This window comes from Protobothrops mucrosquamatus, unplaced genomic scaffold, assembly GCF_001527695.2.
Source record: "Protobothrops mucrosquamatus isolate PMUCROS unplaced genomic scaffold, P.Mucros_1.0 scaffold1561, whole genome shotgun sequence".
Classification (NCBI taxonomy): Eukaryota; Metazoa; Chordata; class Lepidosauria; order Squamata; family Viperidae; genus Protobothrops; species Protobothrops mucrosquamatus.
The window spans coordinates 9,074-27,545 of record NW_015387730.1 but is presented as its reverse complement, the minus strand read 5'-3'; the positions used below and the strand labels follow the sequence as shown (position 1 = coordinate 27,545).

The window sequence follows — 18,472 nt, the reverse complement described above, 5'->3', positions numbered from 1 at the left end:
AAGGTTGCCTACCCCTGTCCTAGTCCATAAGTCAGACCAAGGGCAATATCTTGATTGATTCATTGGGTTGCAACCAGGGAAGTCTATACAAAACAAACTTCTCTTAGCAGTACATGGATGATTTATGTACGGGGGGGGGGGGGAATTCAAGCAAATCTGAATGTTCTCATGCTCCTAGACTTTATTGGCTCTGCCGGCTTTCAGAACACCACAGGAAAAGTGTGTGTCTCCAGCCCCCTGGAGTTTGATGTTGATTATTCTGTTAGACAAAGACTTCAGCCTGTCTCCAGCTTCAAAAGGTACTTAGAACCACCAGGAGAGAACTTGGCAGCCCTCTTTATTTGCTTCCAAAGCAAAAGGAAATCCTTATTCCCTAATGGGAAGTAAGGAGAAGGATGCTTGGTAGAAAGATGAAGTGACTGAGGGAAAAAAACGAATGAAGATTGCTGCAAAAAATGAAAGCAAGAGAGAATTGTTGAATAATAGGTCTGGAGAGAAAATATAGTTGCAATTGAGGAGAACAAGGAGGAGATAAGGATTGAAAGAGGCAAAGAAAATGCAGATTGGGGTTTTAAAAATATTTTTTAACCCCATCTTAATTATTTTTACAAATAACTCCAGGCAATGAACATATTGAATATACCTTCCTCCTCCTACTTTTCCCACAATAACCCTGTGAGGTGGGTTAGACTGAGAGAGAAGGACTAGTCGAAAGTCACTCAGCTGGTTTTCATGCCTAAGACAGGACTAGAACTCACAGTCTCCTGTTTTCTAGCCTCATGCTTTAACTGCTACATCAAATTGACTCTTTGATGGAATTTAAACATTATTTTGGAAGTGATTGATGAGGGTAAACAAAGATCATCGAGCAGGAAAAGTGGCATCAAAAATAAAAATGCTTTAAATGATTTGAGATTTACGTATGAGAAAAAAGTGGGACTGAAACAAATGCTATAAGTGTTAATGCCCAAGAAAAAAACAATGGCAAGAAAAACATAAATGCTAGGAAAATATTGGCTCTGCAGGGGAAGCTGACATACTTGGAGAAATCTAGGATACCAATAATCCTCAGATTGTAATGGCAATTGGGACCTGGATTGTCATCACTAAGCAATGCAGCCATAAAGCACAATATTTTTTGGCAATGGCAGTCTCAGCAGTCCCAGTTGCTGCTGTAAACCCCAAGATGCACAGCAGGTCATGAAATGAGTCCTAAGTAAGGAGCCTGAGAGTGCCACAGGGTTTGGGGGAGGTCAGTGCAGTCTAGATCAGGGGTCCCCAACCTCGTGTCCATGGACCAGTACCAGGCCACAGCATGCCAGCAACTGGTCCGCACAAACAAGCAAAGCCCCATCTGCAAGATGCAGGCAGCACACAAAACCACACACCCCCCCCTGATCCCCGGAAAAACCTTTCTCATGGAACCGGTCCCGGTGCCCAAAAGGTTGGGGACCTCTGGTCTAGATACAAGTCAAAGGCTGGGGGAGGAGCTGGGATGACTGGTGCAGGCCGCTTGCAAGTCAGGAGAGGCCAGGAGAGGGTTTGGGAGAGTCAATGCAGGCCATGTGTGGGTGAGGGGGTGATGCACCAGACAGGAGAAAAAACAAGAGTGTCGTATTGGAGTGACTTGCACCTTGACTGCTGGCTTCCCATTGAATTTGCCTGTGATCAGCCAGCACTATCTGCAACCTTATAATTGCAAGCTGAGAATCTTGAGCATTTGGATTGTAATCACATGCCCATGGGGTTGCTACAATAGCCAGAGCTTCTAAGTTCAGTCATACATCCAGTGGTGGGATTCAGCCGGTTCACACCACTTCAGCAGAATCCGTAGCTAATTTTTTGTTGCCCAGGCCCAGAATGGACTTCCGAAAGTGGCATCCACACAGAGAACCAGTTGTTCACATATTTGAATCCCACCACTGTGTACATCCATTTTTTTCCCAGCTGTAACTGTAATGGTCACTGAATGAATGGACGTAAGCCAAGGACTATGTGTATGAATATGGTCTCATTATGGAATGGCTGCACACAACATGTGTGTGTGTGTGTGTGTGTGTGTGTATGCTATATTTGTGCTTGACAATAGAAGGGATGCCATTATTGTTCTCTGGCACAAAGGGAGCAGTAACAAAAATGAATTACAGGGAAATTAGTTTGTTTAGTACACCTGGAAGTTGTTTATCAGAATTCTAATCAAAGGAGCCCAAAAAGGAAACAGCAAAGTTTTGGATGTGTTGTGCCAGACAGTAGGTGTCCAGACTGGCTTTGGGTTTGTTAGCAGAAGGAGAGATGCATGAATGTGGGAATGTACAAATATTGATTTACAGAAGATGTCTGATAATGTGATATGAATGAAATGTGAAAAATGAAAGTATCTGCATGTAAGAATGCACTTCTGTCAAGTTTGTCATATGGAAATCAGTATTAGGTGTGTCAGGAGAAACATAAAAACAAATAGAATTCAGTGGCAATTGTGTGGCAAAAAAACAAGAAGAGCCTCAAGAATTAATATGGATTGTATACCAACAAAGTATATGGAGATGTTTTGGTCAACGAGGATCAGATTGCATGTTGCATATATCAAAGATGAATGAATGGATTGAGAAGAATGGGAATATTGAGAAAATTGTAGTTGGATGAAGCTGATGAGATCACTGAAAGGCGAGACGCAAAGTAAGAAGCAGGATGTAGATGTGGGGTGAAAATGAATTAACTCTGTTTCTTAAAATTAAATTCAGCATTGGTCATGTTCCCGCTCTTGCTTTATCTTGGTCTCATTCATCTTTTTAACCTTCCCAGCAAACTATATTTGAAAAATAAATGTAGTCTTCCCCCTCCCATTCCAAAATTGTTCAGGAACTTATCCCAGTTTGGGTCTTTCTGATATAACTGGAGTAAAATTCCCAAATGTATTCTTACTGGCGACTACAGAATGACAGCGGTAAATTGAGGCAAGCTTGCCTGTGTGACTGTAAAATTGCAAAACACTTCAAAAACTACTTCTCGGACTATCTGTCTTTCAGTGGGTCATGTCTTGTGAGTGTAGTAATTGAGCCATTTCTTCACTGCATTGCCAGTTTGTTTCTCTCCCTTACCTCACTGGGGAATTACAGGCCAAGGTCGCTGAAAAGACAAGAACTCCACTCAATGTATTTCTCATCCCTTCCCATGGCACCAGTTGCCATTAAAGATCCAATACACCAGTGGCCCCTCCACTAGCCTACTCAGCCTCTCAACCTGTCTGGTTGTAGTCAATCAAAAGGGCACATCTTGTTGCCGTCACGCACCAAGGCTCACAGCCAATTCCCCAGGCCAGGCTTTCTCTCGGCAGAAATCTCTCTTCACAACATCTCCCCCACCCTCACCTTGCTTTATTTGCACTGTATGGTGCTAACAACACAACAGGGGCATTATAGAGCACCGCAAGAAGTATCTTGTCCTCCTAGAGTCTGTAGGGAGTAGGGATGGTAGATAAGAAGTTACTATTTGATGCTGAGCAGAGGAGAGTGGCCGAAGGATGGAAATTTATCCTTACAATTCAAGAAATGGTTTCACTGAGGTGACTCGGAGTCCATCATTGCAGAGAAACTCCAAACTGGTTCAGGCACTTCTATAGTATCTAATGGTGACCTGTGCACCAGAGAACACTGATACAATTCTAACACACCAGATGGACCTTTCACATAGGGAGTTCATCAGTGTACTGAGATCACACTGCCCAGTGCCAGTCATCCAGAGTGGGCAGCGAGGCTACCAAAGCAGCCTTGTACCTCCATAATTATTCTGCATGGCTTCCTGTCCAACTTGTTTTCTAAAGATTGTTTTGCACAAACTCCTACACATAAGCATCTCATTAGACACACCCTCTCCTTAGGAAAGCATTGCATAATGTGATCCTGTGTGTGTGCGCGCACACACACACACACACAGTGGCCCTTGACAACCCCAGCAAATATGTACATGAAAAAAGTCAATAAACAAAAACAGAGAGCAGAAACATATAATTTGGATAGCAAAGATGGAACTGACAGAGCAGAAGGCAAAAATTGGCTGAAGGCATGCTGGAGCAGAAAAGCTTTCAAGCTTGATCAGGGAGATTGTCATCAGGGAGAAGCCAAAGGATTTCCTGAGGCGCAGGGCCTGCCAAAGCTGCGCCATGGAAAGACCCTCTCACATACCGGCACCAGTCAAGCCTCAGGTGTCAGTGAGGGGATAAAAAACAGGTGGCGGCTTCAGATAATCCTGCTTCAGGCTGCTTTATCTAATATTTAGATACTAGAGAGCGAATAGGCTGAGTTGATAGGAGGTGATTCGGCAAACACATTTAAGCCATTCCAATTTGCAAAATGAATGACCGGGTACATTGAGTGGAGATTAGAAATGACCTGGAAGCCAGGGGTCATAGATATAAGAAGGAAGCCAGCTTTCGACTGGCTGATGGGAATTCCTAAGTATGGCTGGTCCCCCTGTATTTGGTCTTCCTAAAAGTGATGATTTGGGTGCTCCGACGCTGGAGATTTTTAAGAAGAGATTGGGCAACCATTTATCTGAGATGGTATAGGGTCTCCTGCTTGAGCAGGAGGTTAGATTAAAAGACCTCCAAGGTCCCTTCTGACTCTGTCATTATGTTTTGTGGAAGAAACACAACTCTTATATTTTGGAAAAAGCAATGGGGCTGTTGCCAATAAAATTACTGTACAAAATGTGGATCCATTCACCTTGGCTGTGAAGCGTGGACAAGGTTTAACTCCTAAATGTCTCCCCTTTGATTGACAAACGAGGCTTTAGGCATGACACAGACACCCCATCTTTATGATGGCACCTCAAGAAGTGTCTGTTGTTTCTGCACTGACGGGATGATTGAGGGAGAAAGGGAAGTAGGAAAGAGGGAGGAAGGAGGAGTGGTGGTAAGATAAGGAGGAGGAAGGTGTAGGTAGGTGAGAGGGGGGTGCGGGAGGGGGACACCGGACACGTCCGTGAATGTACTGTTTGATGTTTTTTTTCTGGTTGATATTGTGATAAAAGATTTATGTTTTTGTTTCTTAATGAAAAATTAATAAAAAATTTATTTTTTTTAAAAAAAAAGAAGTGTCTGTTGTTTTAAAAGAGAAAAGTGCCTATTTGGAGAGGTGAAAGGACTGACTTTTCTATCTCTGCATGTACTTTCCCCTCTGTAGTGTGTGGCTGTGACCTAGCGCAGTCTGGCTTCTTCTTTAAAAATGGGGAATACATCTGCACCCATGACTACCAGCAGCTCTATGGCACCCGCTGTGACAGCTGCCAAGACTTCATCACTGGAGAGGTTATCTCAGCCTTGGGCCGGACTTACCATCCCAAGTGCTTTGTGTGCAGCATGTGCAGGTGAGTCAACTGTCTGACAGCAACGTGTGAACCCCTCAGGAGTGACGATGATGGTGAGCAGAATCCCCCTTGGGGAAAGATGCAGTATTCGTGTTAAACCACAGATTGCATTATAGCTTTGTTGCAATCAGCATACAGGTAGTTCTCGACTTACGACCACAACGGAGCCCCAAATTTCTGTTGTTAAGTCAGACATTTGTTAAGCGGGTTTTGCCCCATTTTACAACCTTTCTTGCCACAGTTCTTAAGCGAATCACTGCGCTTGATAAGTCAGTAACCCAGCTGTTAAGTGAACCTGGCTTCCCCATTGATTTTGCTTACCAGAAGGTCACAAAAGGTCATGAATATGAACCGGTTGCCAAGCATCCGAATTTTGATCGCATGACGATGGGGATGCTGCAAAGGTGGTAGCTGTGAAAAATAGTCATAAGTCACATTTTTCAGTGCCGTTTTAACTTTGGATGGTCACTAAATGAACTGTTGTAAGTTGAGGACTACCTGTACATTGCCTCTGCGTCTTATCAGACACGGGGGAGGATAGAGTTGTCAAATTTGATTCGTTTTATTTGGGAAAAACAGAATCTAGACTGGAATCTTCTTTCAGCCGATGCCAAGATTTGATCCCAGTCCAGCAGTTGCAGGCGAAGCTTGGCCTCCACCCTTAGAATTTGCTCCCCAGTTGGCAGATCTTCTCTGGAAAGTGATGGCTGCCTAAATGGCTTGCCTTTCTAGCCTGATGTGCTCCCCTGGAATTCAACATCAACAGTGTGTTTTGTTTTTTTGTTTTTTGTTTGTGCTTGTTTCCTTTTCTTCTTCCTTGTTCTCCAAATAATAATTTATCCTGCCCATAAAAATCTCTCCTTTTCAGCAGTTGGTGAAAAAATTGATGTTACCAGCACGGCAATGAAAATGTAGAAGTGCAAAAATTCAATCCTGAGCTACATATATTTTCTATTACTGCAAGAATTGCAGGTAGTCCTTGACTTACAACAGTTAATTTAGTGACGGCTTGAAGTTACAACGGCACTGAAAAAAGTGATGTAGGACCGTTTTTCGCACAACCATTGCAGCACTCAGGTTGTCAAAATGCGAACGCTTGGCAAGTGGCATATACTTATGACAGTTGCAGGGTCTTGGGGCCCTGTGATCCGCTTTTGTGACCTTCCGACGAGCAAAGTCCATGGGGAAACCAGATTCACTTAACAACCATGTTACTAACTTAATAACTTCAGGGATTCACTTAACAACTGTGGCAAAAAAAAGTCTGCAAAATGGGGCAAAATTCACTTAACAACCATCTCTCTTAGCAACATAAATTTTGGCTCTGTTGTGGTCGTAAGTCAAGGACTATCTGTCACTTGCTTCTGACCACTGGTATTCTTCTTCTAAAACTAGATACAGGTGGTCCTGTTGCTAAGTGAGACATCTGTTAAAGGAGTTTTGCCTCATTTTACAACTTTCCTTGCCACGGTTGCTAAGTGAATCATTGTAGTTGTGAAGTTAGTAACCTGGTTGTTAAGTCAATCTGGCTTCCCCCACTGATTTTGCTTGTCATAAGGTCGCAAAAGTTGATCACATGACCCTGGGGCACTGCAACCCGTCATAAGTATGAACCGGTTGCCAAGCGTCCAAACTTTGATCACATGCCTATTGGGATGCTGTAAGTGTGAAAAAGGGGTCATAGGTCACTTTTTTCAGTGCCGTTGTAACTTTGAACGGTCATTAAATGAACAATTGTAAGTCAAAGGCTACCTGAATCAGCTTCTTCTGCTTTTACTGAGAGAAAGGGAGACGGATTCCTGGTCCTTACCTCAAAAAATACTTTCCAAAACATGTGACGCCGTCCAAGGCAGCTTCTTCAAATGATATCTTTCCCTGTCTTAGATTTAAACTGCCATAATCCTTCACCAGCAGTGATACTGGGGAAGGCTTTGCTGAAGGACGAAGCAGGCCATGAAAGAGATTCCAGGCAGAGGCCTCCGGGTCAGCAACAAAGGCCCAAAGACTGCGATTGAATATTTGTTTTTAACTGGATTGATACTGAAATATTGGAATAGAAATGCAACTGATAATTAAAAAGCAAGGCAAAATAAATCAGGATGGCGAAGGAGGGGGAATATGATGAAAAGCTTCCGCCATCCTGCCTTTCTCCCCTAGTCAAATTAAGTTGCCTCCCTGGAAAAAGTTGTTGCTTTGCTTTTTTCAATCCCCCTTGCAAGTCAAATCCTTAATGTAAAAAAAAAAGTTATTAGAAAGCATAAAGACCTGAAGAAGACATAATGGCCCTTATCATCAATGGTATCAACAGATAACCTTCCGTGGGTTCTCATAGCAGTTGTCTGATTGCGGCTGTCTTTACTGGCTATGGAGGCAGTTGCTAGGGAAGGGAGCACCAAATTGCAAACCGAGTGCTGAAAAAAAAAATGAATTTTCTGCACAGGCTGCTGGGAAGAAGTCTGCATCCTCCTAACAAAAGCCGTGGTGCACATTTGTCATTTCTCTAAAGGAAGAGAACCACAAACAAAATGCATGTTCACAATTTGCAGACAATAATTTCACACGGAGAGAACAAGATGGATATAATTAGGCAGGAACTGGCTCCATAAGTTATGATTATGTGGCATTAATGAGATGAAGAAAGTGTGAAGCAAGTGTAGGGCTAATTCTGATTGTAGTGACAATCTAATGATTAATTCGGGTTTCAGTTGGATATCTCTGCAAGAGGAAGGGTGATTAGCATCCTCCCAGGGGAGTGGTGAAAATGTTGTGGCCTATGAATGATTCTAGGTCACAAAAATCCTCAGGTAGGACAGGTCTTTTACTGTGTCTTTTTTTTTTTTTAATGTTTGGCTTTTGTATTAGAGAAACATTAGAATTAAGAAAGAGTGTCAGTGAATGACAGGAAAAGATAGCCTTAAATTAACCCTAGTAGCTTTATGTGTCTACGCCTACAAATTGCTGCCATTACCCGTGCGGTATTTTGTTAGAATCACTAAACTGAAGTTTCTTTGTTGTAGAATCTGTACCACCCTTTCTGTAGCAACCAAGGCTGTTTTCCACTTAGCCTAAATGGCATTGTTAGTCCAGCATCAATCACTAACCTTCAGGGTAGGGTGATACTTGTGTGTTGACGCTATCCATACCATTTGTTTCTTACAAGCATTACCAGGAAATAGCTGGTAAGCTAATCCCCAAGTTGCTCCAGTATTGAATGGCAATAGCAACAAACCACAATGTAGTATAAGTACAGGCTAAGAGGAATGCTGAGCAAGGTAGAGGTACATTTACAAGTTGAGTAAGGTGGATTATGATGCTCAGATTAGATTTCCCAGATGATTGAGCAGTTGTGAGCAGTTTGGCAAGTCTGATGTCGATTACTTTCCAAAAGGTTTTTTTCCCCACAAACTGGGCAAAAATAAGTGTTTCCACTGATCACCTGTGGCAGTGGGGTTAAAAGGCAAGGATTGGTACTTAATGCTCAGGTCGTAGTTTATCTCATTGTGTTCAAGTTCCTTTGCTTAAACTTTATGAGAGGGGGATTATTATTTCCACTGATACAAAATGATCGCCTATTAGATCCCAAGCTTAAAAACTGGCATTTAGTAAAGCCTTACTACCCTTGTTCTTTTGAATCGGAAATTAATACATTGAAATAAATCCAATCTTCCCAGCGTCTGTGTTCAAGATGTTTTTATATACATCCATACATCTAGAGGGGGGGGTCCCCAAATGCTTCAGCCTAATTGATCCCTTCATGAAACTTCAGATTGTCCATCAACTACCAAACATTTATTATATAAAAATACTACTTTAACTAATTGTAGCAGAAATAATAGCAACAACAACCCCTTAAATAGTCCCATGACCACTTCGGGGAAACCCTGATCTAGATGAAATATAAGAATCCTTCCCTTCATTCTAATGAAATGTCATTTGCAGCCAGCTATATACCCTCCACTCTGGGTTAATTTCTCCAATTATCTGTCTCTAAGGAGGGGAGTAATTAGTTTGCATTTCTCAACTCAGATTTAAATTCATCTTTCTTTCTACTATAATTAATTTAGAATAGTTGCTGTTCCTTCGAAAACATAGATTTTAATATTAACTCCATTCATTTATGCTCATAGAGAAGATACTAGTTATCCTCTTCCTAGTGTTTAACCAATTTAAATTGAAGTATAGTTAAAGTATTAATTGTTCTGAGATGATGTGTTTAAGAATAATGTTATATTCTAGAATTTCTCATGTTTTTTCTTAGGGTTCATGTAGCTTTTGTAGTATTTTCCTTGCTTAATCTTATGGAGGGAGAGAGAGCAGAATACTATTAAAATAGGTGTTTCTTAACTCTGCTAAGGCAAGCTTCTATATTTATATTCTACAGGTAAGGTTGACCATTTAACCATGCACCTTTAATTCTCTGTCTCCTGGCAGACATGGACACCTATGTCTATGTGTGTTTGTGTTGTATTCCAGCCCATTTCATCTCATGTATTTCCTTTTGCATACATGCACATCTCGAGTGCACGTAAATAATAACTGTTGCTAGTTCTTGCACTATTTGTTTATCTGTGTGAAAAGCAAACTCTTTGTATTTTAAAGTATTCCACTGTCTGCATCACATTCTTCAACTGTCTGGGAGAGGTTTGTCAGTTCTTTGACCATGATATTTGATGTCAAACAGTCAGTTCTGCAAGTTTGCCCAACTGTCATCATGTTTGCAATGAAGTCAGTCTTCTATCACAACTTCTTTTTTTAAAAAATAAAATATGGGGATGTGAAGAAAGCACTGAAGCCATCAAGGTGTTGAAGGAAAACAGAGCAATCTCATAGCAAAATAAGGAGAAAGATGGAAAAGCACCAGTGGGTACTGAAATTGCAGGACTGCCTGCTCTCAAGTACATCTGTCTGTCCTTCCGTTAAACCCTGTCGTCTTATTGGATTTAGGAAGTGTCCCTTTTCAGTGGCTGCTCCTAGAGTCTGGAGTGATCTCCCTCCGATATACTACTGGCTTGCTTTTAGAAAAGCAATGAAGTCCTGACTTGGAGTCCCCTTTTGGTTATTTTAATTGTTTTGTTTGGCTTGCTGTTTTATATACTGGATTACTTTATAACAATTTATGGTTATTTTTTTGCTAAAATTTTATTCCTGTTGTACAGTTCTCAGAATCAAATGGTTGGGTAATCTTATAAATACTTGAAACAATCAAACAAACAAACATTTGCATGGCGTGAGATTTCAAATATATTTTCAGGACATCAAGGAAACTGCAATTTGGGCACACTCCATTAAAAATATGATAGCTGCTTACAGAGGATCCTTCCCCACTGCTTAGTAGAATTCCACCATGAATGAGGAAAAAAGTCCATATGGATATGAAATTTGCTGCCCTACTACTCATCAGCCTTGATTGTTGCTGTTCTGTTTCTCTTCCCAGTACCTGCCTGTTGCCTGATTTCCCTCCAACTTGATGTGTGACAAAATCTAACAATTTACATCCCTTTGAAGCTGTTTTTGAACAGTGTCAGAATAAGGGAAACAATACTGCACAAATATGCATGACTTTGGCCTGTCTTGCTACAAGGACAGGATAAGGACATGGTCATAGGAGTAAGGCAAAATATATATATTGCCAGGACATATTTGCGCCTTAGTTAGATATAAGTGAAAAAGCCCAAAGTTGCAGTGACCAGATACCTTTGGATTAATACCTTTATCAGCTAGAGAAACATGAACATAAGCGTATTAATTGTAGCACTGTGTTTCTCTTAATTACATTCATCCACAGGATTTCATGCTAACTCGTTATCTTCTATTCTAGAATCTACTAATCATTCTAGCCTAATAGGCTCACTTTTAATGAGCCAATTTTCTTATATTCTTAATCAGATAAGAAAGTGGTGCAGCACCCCATTCCCAAATAACATCAAGTGAAAGGCAATTCATGGAAATTATCTTTGATCAACATTAGCTCCAGGTGCATTTTAGACAAGGGAAAACCTTGGCTGCATTCATTCAGTTTAATCCAAGGGATAGACCCTCGGAGTTCTTCTGACTCCCCAGTCTTTTAGAAGCTTTCATGACTATCAGACACAGTATCTTTCTGGATCACATTTGTGTGTGAGGCTTAAAAAGCCTGAGGATCCAGGACGAGTGGTCCAAAAAGGTGGTGTTGAGGGTCAGTTCAAGTAATATCTTTATTGCAGCCACTACCCTGGTTTACTTTCCAAGTCTAATTGAAAGAGCTGGTTTTGATCCTTAAAAGCTCTGTGACTTAGGCTTGGGATAACTCAAGAAGTGGGACCAGTGCCATTGCTTTATGGCTGGCATTGGAGATGCTTCTGCTTAACTTACTATGGACTAGTGAGTAAAACGAGACAAGATTTCTTCCATAGTGTTCTTGTGCATCAGGAATCAGCTGTCACCTGGCTTTTATCACATAAGCCACAGTTTAGCAGGCATTTTGCAAGAGTGTTAAAGGTGCACCTAATTTTTCTTCTGAGTTGATTTTATCTTCCCAGACTTTTAGCTGAAGACATTTCATTCATTTGTTTATATGCTGTCAACTACTAAATCACTGTTTGTATTTTGCAGCCTGCAATGTTTGTTCTGGTGCTTATTTTATTTTTGCTATATTATTGTGTGTTTTTACGTCCATGCTTGAGAGAGTGTCCATAAAGCACGTGTAAGCAAGAGTTTTTTCCCCAATAAATCCCATAGCCACATGCAGCAATGAAGTCAGATTACGGATAATCTTTTGAATTCGGCATATCAACCCTCAACATTCAGATATACTCTGTGGCCTGGCCACAAAAGGATAGGCCAGGGATAGGAAGGTCTAAACCTTCCTCCTCTGAATGCTGAGATATTATAGGTCTATCCATCAGCTTAATTAGAGAAAGTTTGTATACAGGAAGAAGCAGCCTCACGCTGTGCCTACTCCATCTAAACCATCTCTTGGGTCTCCAGGACACAATTGATTGATTAGCAGTGGAAAGATTACCGTATATTCCAAGGAAGAAGGTGACAAGGAGAGATCTCCCCAAACATCCTTCCTCCAGCAGCCAATTTACAGAAACAATGAAAGTTTCTGCAGGCCTCCATTAGAAGTAACACAAGGGATTGCTGGTGGTGCATAGGTAGTTTATAATGCTTTAAAGATAATTTGAATTAAATGGTGACAAACAAATGAACCATGGTTAGTTTTGAAAAACTATGTAGTGTTAAACCAAATTAGTGTTCGGGTGACAGATAATTAGGAAATATCTGTAGGTTAGACTTGGAAATCAAAAGGCCATCCAGCAACAAGAAGCTTTTTCCATACTGTTGCCAAGAAAACTATGTGGACATGTCCATGAAGTCACTAGCAGTTGAAACTTTATATCGGTGTTTTAAAAATAAATAACACTGGACTAAATTTCTCCATTCAAACTGTGCTAAAAAATCATTTCTCAGCAGTTAAGAACACAGGGGAACATTACTGGTTTGGGAAATGTGGATACCCTACTCTCCTTCCTGGGAGATAACCAAGGTTTCTCCCGAGGTGTGCAGAAAATTTTGAATCAAACTGTTTCAGATTCAGAGCAAATTTGTTTCAGTGCCACATTTTGAGCATGAAACAGCTATTCTAAATGCAAAATGGGTGGTTTTGAATATTTTTGGAAGACACTCAAGCTCAAAACAATGCTGTGCTATCCCTGTCTGAAGTAAAAACAAAAGTCTCCCCTTTTATAAAACGAAACATTAAATCCCAAATCATTAAATTTGTGTTTAAAAAGCCCACTCTCTGGATTGATGTAGGTGTCTTATTTCTTTTGCTCTTGTGAGCATATTTTGGAAATACTTACATGATTGCTTGTCTGTTTAACTAGGTTTCTTTGTTTTTGTTCTTTTTGAGACTTCCCAACTGGTTCATCTTATGTTAAAAGGAAAAACCTCTCACTTCGTGATGATTTTCAGACTCTTTCTAAGAGGTGCTTCTAGCAGATAAACAAATTCAAATATTGCTCCAGGGCCAGTGAGAATTACTTTAAACCTTTTTTCTTCAGAAACAGGATGGGCAAGTTCTCTGAGATCTTCGTTTGTAAAAAATGTCATCTTTCATCTGCCATGTATTTAAGGTAGTCAACAAGGAATTAATTCCGTGGTATGCATAAAACTGCTTTTCTCAACTCAACCAGACTTAACCAAGAGTGAGAATTATCCAAAGATGAGTCATCAAAACCCACAAAAATAACAAAAGACAATTGAATTGTCAACAGATGTTTCCAAACAAACAAGCAGGCTTCCCATACTTCATTTATTTCCATGAGCATTAAATTCCAAATTTCATTAATAGACTCTTCAGAAAATAGAACACACACGAACCATAATAGCTGACTAAGTGTAATAATAATTGGTGAAATACCGGTTCATGCTGGTATTAACTTATGCATTTCTGATGTCTTGCTTATTTTTCCTTGTTTTAGGAAGCCCTTTCCTATTGGAGATAAAGTGACATTCAGTGGCAAGGATTGTGTTTGCCAAACTTGTTCCCATTCACTGATTAGCAACAAGCCTATCAAGATTCATGGACCAAGCCGTAAGTCAGGTTGATTTCACTTTTTATACAGCATCCAAACAAGATTAAGAGAAGGAAGTACTATAAAGACCAGAGGTCATCTAGTAACTTAGAACTGTGTATTGCTTCTTTATGCAATCTAGTAGGATTTTTGCCCTCAACTAATTTTACATTTTATAATTTGGATTTATTTGCCCCCCATGTACCAAAATGTTAAAAGGCATCCAGCGTAAATTATAACAATACTAAATATTAAGACTTATTGAAAGAACATATCTCCAAGAATTCTTTTGCTGATTCAAGCTATTTGGGAATTCTTAACTGAAAAAGGAAAGTTGAATATCTTATAAATAATGATGATGGTGATGGTCTTCATCATCACCATCACCATCATCCCTAATGTGATTTAGTTAAAGTATTTCTCTATCACTTTGAATGTAGAAAAATCTGAAAATAATTTACAATATTCATAGTCATTAAATTTCAGATTAAACCAAAGTGGATGATGATCATGATGATTTTAAAAAATCAAAATAGTATATAAATGTTGTCATGTATATCCGTGGCGGACAAAAGTTGTATTTAACTTTTTATTTTGGAGGGGGGGGAAGTAAGTACAATTTACTCATGTTTTACATTAATTGTAGCCTTGCACATTTTATTCTTTTGGCTATGCTGAACTTCTGATTTGACTTCTGATTTCATGATTTGGGAGACTCAGTGGGCTAGAATAGAGTATTTTTGTAATAATCTTCATGCCTTGGTGAAGTCTTTTGCCTTGAAGGAGTGCCTACAATTGGCATTGCCCAAGTGGGGCAGCTGCTATTTGTTACTCCCTTGTTGTCAGGCAGAAAACACAATCAGATCAACCAATTCTACTGTATTCTAGGGTAACATTAACAGAATCCTGCAAGTACCATTCTTCTCCCATCTCCTTTACCCTGAGAAATTTGGGAAGGTCTCTTTCGAGCCTCTCTCTAACTATGGACCGTGGTTTCTCTTATCTGTCCAGTCCTAACCAGCATGACTGGGCTCAGTCTTGCAAACTCATTCCAACATACCATTATACTTGTTGACCTATTTTGAACTGAAGCACTGATGAATTTATGAAATGTCCACAACCCAGGAGTCTTTCAGGCCCCTTCCCATTACCTCAGGTTTTTCCATGAAAGCTGTGGGGTGAGGAAAAAGTACTCCTTTGCTTTCTCCCTGTTTCAGAATTGTTTCCTCAGTTATGCCCTGAATGAGTCATGCCCCCACTTCCCAGACCGAGGGAGTGTGGGAGAGAGCTTCCCTGCTTGTGGCTTGATAGATCATGCTGAAATTTGTAGACTAGAAAGGCAAAAAGCTACCTTCAGGTTATATGATGGCTTCTTTGCCCAACAAATGCTAAAAAGGCTGTTGCTTACTGAACATACAAACAGAGAATTCTTGTAAAAGCCTTGTAATGAGCAATCTCGATTGGGCTGCCTACCAGCTGGATGCCATTGCACAGCAAGCTGTATGATCTCACAGTGGAGGCAATAGATGTTACTGTCTCCTTAGACACATGGATTACTAAGAGAAGAATGACACAGTATTCCTTGCTACAATCACAAAACAGTGCTTCCCTGTGACAGCTGGCTCTTGGCAGAGCTGTTCGAAGCTGCCAAACAAGAACACAGTGGCCACAATTCAACAGGAGAATTAAGAGCGTGTAAGCCTGTTGATTTAAGCTCCTGATACATGCCGAACTCCCAGCTGGACTGCAGCCTGTATGGTCCAAGGTGGTAAAAGTCACATTTCTGTCTTCGTTTCTACAGAAACATGACAGTTGTAGTGTAGCTGCATTTGGAAAAGGTAGTTTCTTCTGTGCTCCCATTTGCAATATTTAAAAGGCTGTCTTAGTGCAGGAAAATCACAGAGTCAAAGTCAACAAGAATTCCACAGTGTTGGCTCACCCTTTTTCCAGGAAAAAGGGTGGAGGTGCTATGTTTCTTTTCCCAGATCAGCTGAGTTGAGCTAAAGAAAAAGCTGTCCAAGACAGGCTTGCTTTGCTTTTAAGTTTGCATGAAGATGTAAACACAGATGTTCTGTAGGGGCCAAACAGAGGAGGGACAAGTCTTGCAATTTCACTGGACTACAACTGTTAAAATAACAGAAAGTGGAAATGTGTACTCAAACACTGAGCTCCCTCTCCCCTTTAGTTTCTGTGTTTATAGTAGCTCCAGATAATTGCTGCACTGTTGTTATTGTGCCTTAGTTTTTTGATAAAGGACACCTCATTAATTCAATTCAGAACAGAGCTGGAAAAGACCTTGGAGGTCTTCTAGTCTAATCCCCTACTCAAGCAGGAAACCCTACTACACCATTTCAAAGAAGTGACTGTCCAGTCTCTTAAAAACCTCCAGTTTTGAAGCAGCCACAACTTCTGAAGGCAGGCTGTTTCAGTGTTTAATTGTTCTCACTGTTAGTAAGTTTCTTCTTAATTCCAGGTTGCTTCTCTCCTTGATTAGTTTCCATTCATTGTTTCTTGTCCTGTCCTCTGGTGCATTGGAAAATAAGTTGACCTCCTCTTCTTTGTGGCAGACCCCCAAGTACTGGAACACTGCTATCATGTCACCCCTAGTCCTTCTTTTCTCTGGTCAACTTTTCTCTAATAATCTTCTTTTATTAAATCATTAAATCAACCAGTGCCACAGAAGGTGATAGAATATTAAATGTCATTCTTATCTACCCTTTGGTTCAATATTTATCCCTGAAATGAACTTTATAGAACAATGAAAGTGGCAATTCTGCTTTTAGGTTTAAATACTTCAGGGTGTCTGCTCGAGGATAAGATGATGTGGATTCTTGAGTTGGTTTCTGATCATGGTGTTAGAAATAGTGTGTGTTGGATTTACAAATGCCATTCACAGGATGCTCCTTTAAAACATACAGGGATTGTGTGCAAAATCTGAAAATTTGTGCAAGTTGGTGCATAAGAGGCTCCTGCTGAATCGTGTCCCATGTTAACTAGCAAAAGAAGTGCATCACCGGGATTCATTTTACTTCAAGATGTTTTTATCTGGCCCTACTCTGGCTCTACTCTATTACATAGTAAAATCAGGGTGCTATGTAATACTATGCATAGGATAAATGTAATCCCATTAAGCTGCTAAGATACGGTGAAGCTGGCTAATATTTTTTCTAGAAAGGAGGATCGGCGTATGGATAGATACAACTGCCAAAGTAGATTTTGCTTCCCCACCCCTTTCTACACTTTTGTTCTGTCCCATTTCTGTTTTTTTTTCAACAGTCTACTTTTTACCTGTTTTTCTTAGTATCTGCCAATTATAGTATGCACTTTTTAGAATACCTGACACAAGAAACCTCTCCTGGTTTAATACATTTTCCTCCTATTTGGATCATTCCCATTATTTTTAGTTGCAAATTATGTTATAAAATTATACTGAGAATTGTAATTATGTTCCAGATAACTTAGAGGTTCCATAAGATTGAACTACATAAGCTTTCCTCAAACTGTGACTGTTTAAGGCAGTGGTGGCGAACCTATGGTACGCATGCCAGAGGCGGCACTCTGAGCCCTCTCTGTGGGCACGCGCACCATGCCCCGGAGATGACAACCGTCACTCTTCAACCAGCTGCCCGCTAACTTGCCGAGGTCCCACGTGGTCGGATGCATCCCAGCACGGCTGGTTTCCCTCCCCACTGTCCCATCCCTCCTGGCCTCGCATGCTCTCCTTTTCCTGGGCACGACTCACTGCATTGCCTCCTCAGCTGTTAGCCGGCTGTCCAGCTCAGAGGTGGCTTTTTTGAATTGCTGGTGGCGGGCTGTAGAGCCCCAGATTGCACCGGTTGAAGGGCCGGCAGGCTGTGGCTGCTGACGGACACTGTCGGCCCCCATGCGCTCGCTGGCCTCTGTGTGCGAGGGCCGATGGTGTCAGGCAGCAGCCACCCCGGCCCCTGCCTCACCTTGCCCTGTGACAATGGCAACCCCACCCTGCCTCGCCTCACCTTGCAGGACGAGCCTCCTGGCCACCGCCCCACCTGCCAGAGACCCCCTGGATCTCCCCCAACCCTGCCTGGCCCCCACAGGCATCCCTCCCAATAAGCAACATCGAGGTGATCACGTCCACCTTGGCCATACCCACCCAGTCTGCCATGACCACCACAGCCACGCCCACCCAGTGGGCCATGCCCACTTGGCACCCAGCGATAAATAAGTGGGTTTTGAGTTGCAGTTTGGGCACTCAGTCTCTAAAAGGTTCACCATCACTGGTTTAAGGCGATCCTGTAAACCTACACAAGAGCGAAGAAGAATGTCCACTTCTCAAAGAGAAGAGATCTGTCACTGCATCCAACCAGATAGTCCAGCTGTTTTTGCAACTGGAAGTTCAGAAACAAGCCACCGTGAATAGAGCTGCATGGGACAAATCTGCTGAATCAGCACCCAAAGAAAGGCTCCTCTCTTCTGTCCCTACTCAGTTTCCAGGAACCTTTTAAGAAGCCCCTGAGGGGAAAAAAAAAACAATACAAGACCACAATATCTTTTTTTTTTTTTTTTTTTTT

At 41.2% G+C, this 18,472-nt stretch overlaps 1 protein-coding gene across 1 annotated transcript in view; it reads left to right on the top strand.

Annotated features, from left to right (window-relative positions):
• LOC107293278 (actin-binding LIM protein 3-like) overlaps positions 1-18,472 on the top strand; it is a gene marked incomplete at its 3' end in the record, with an annotated part of 29,722 nt that overhangs the window by 6,581 nt on the left and 4,669 nt on the right. Inside the window, exons 3-4 of the mRNA XM_015822428.1 lie at positions 5,181-5,364; positions 13,830-13,942. Of these exons, the coding sequence (XP_015677914.1) occupies positions 5,181-5,364; positions 13,830-13,942 (297 nt within the window). The remainder of the gene's footprint in view (positions 1-5,180; positions 5,365-13,829; positions 13,943-18,472) is intronic.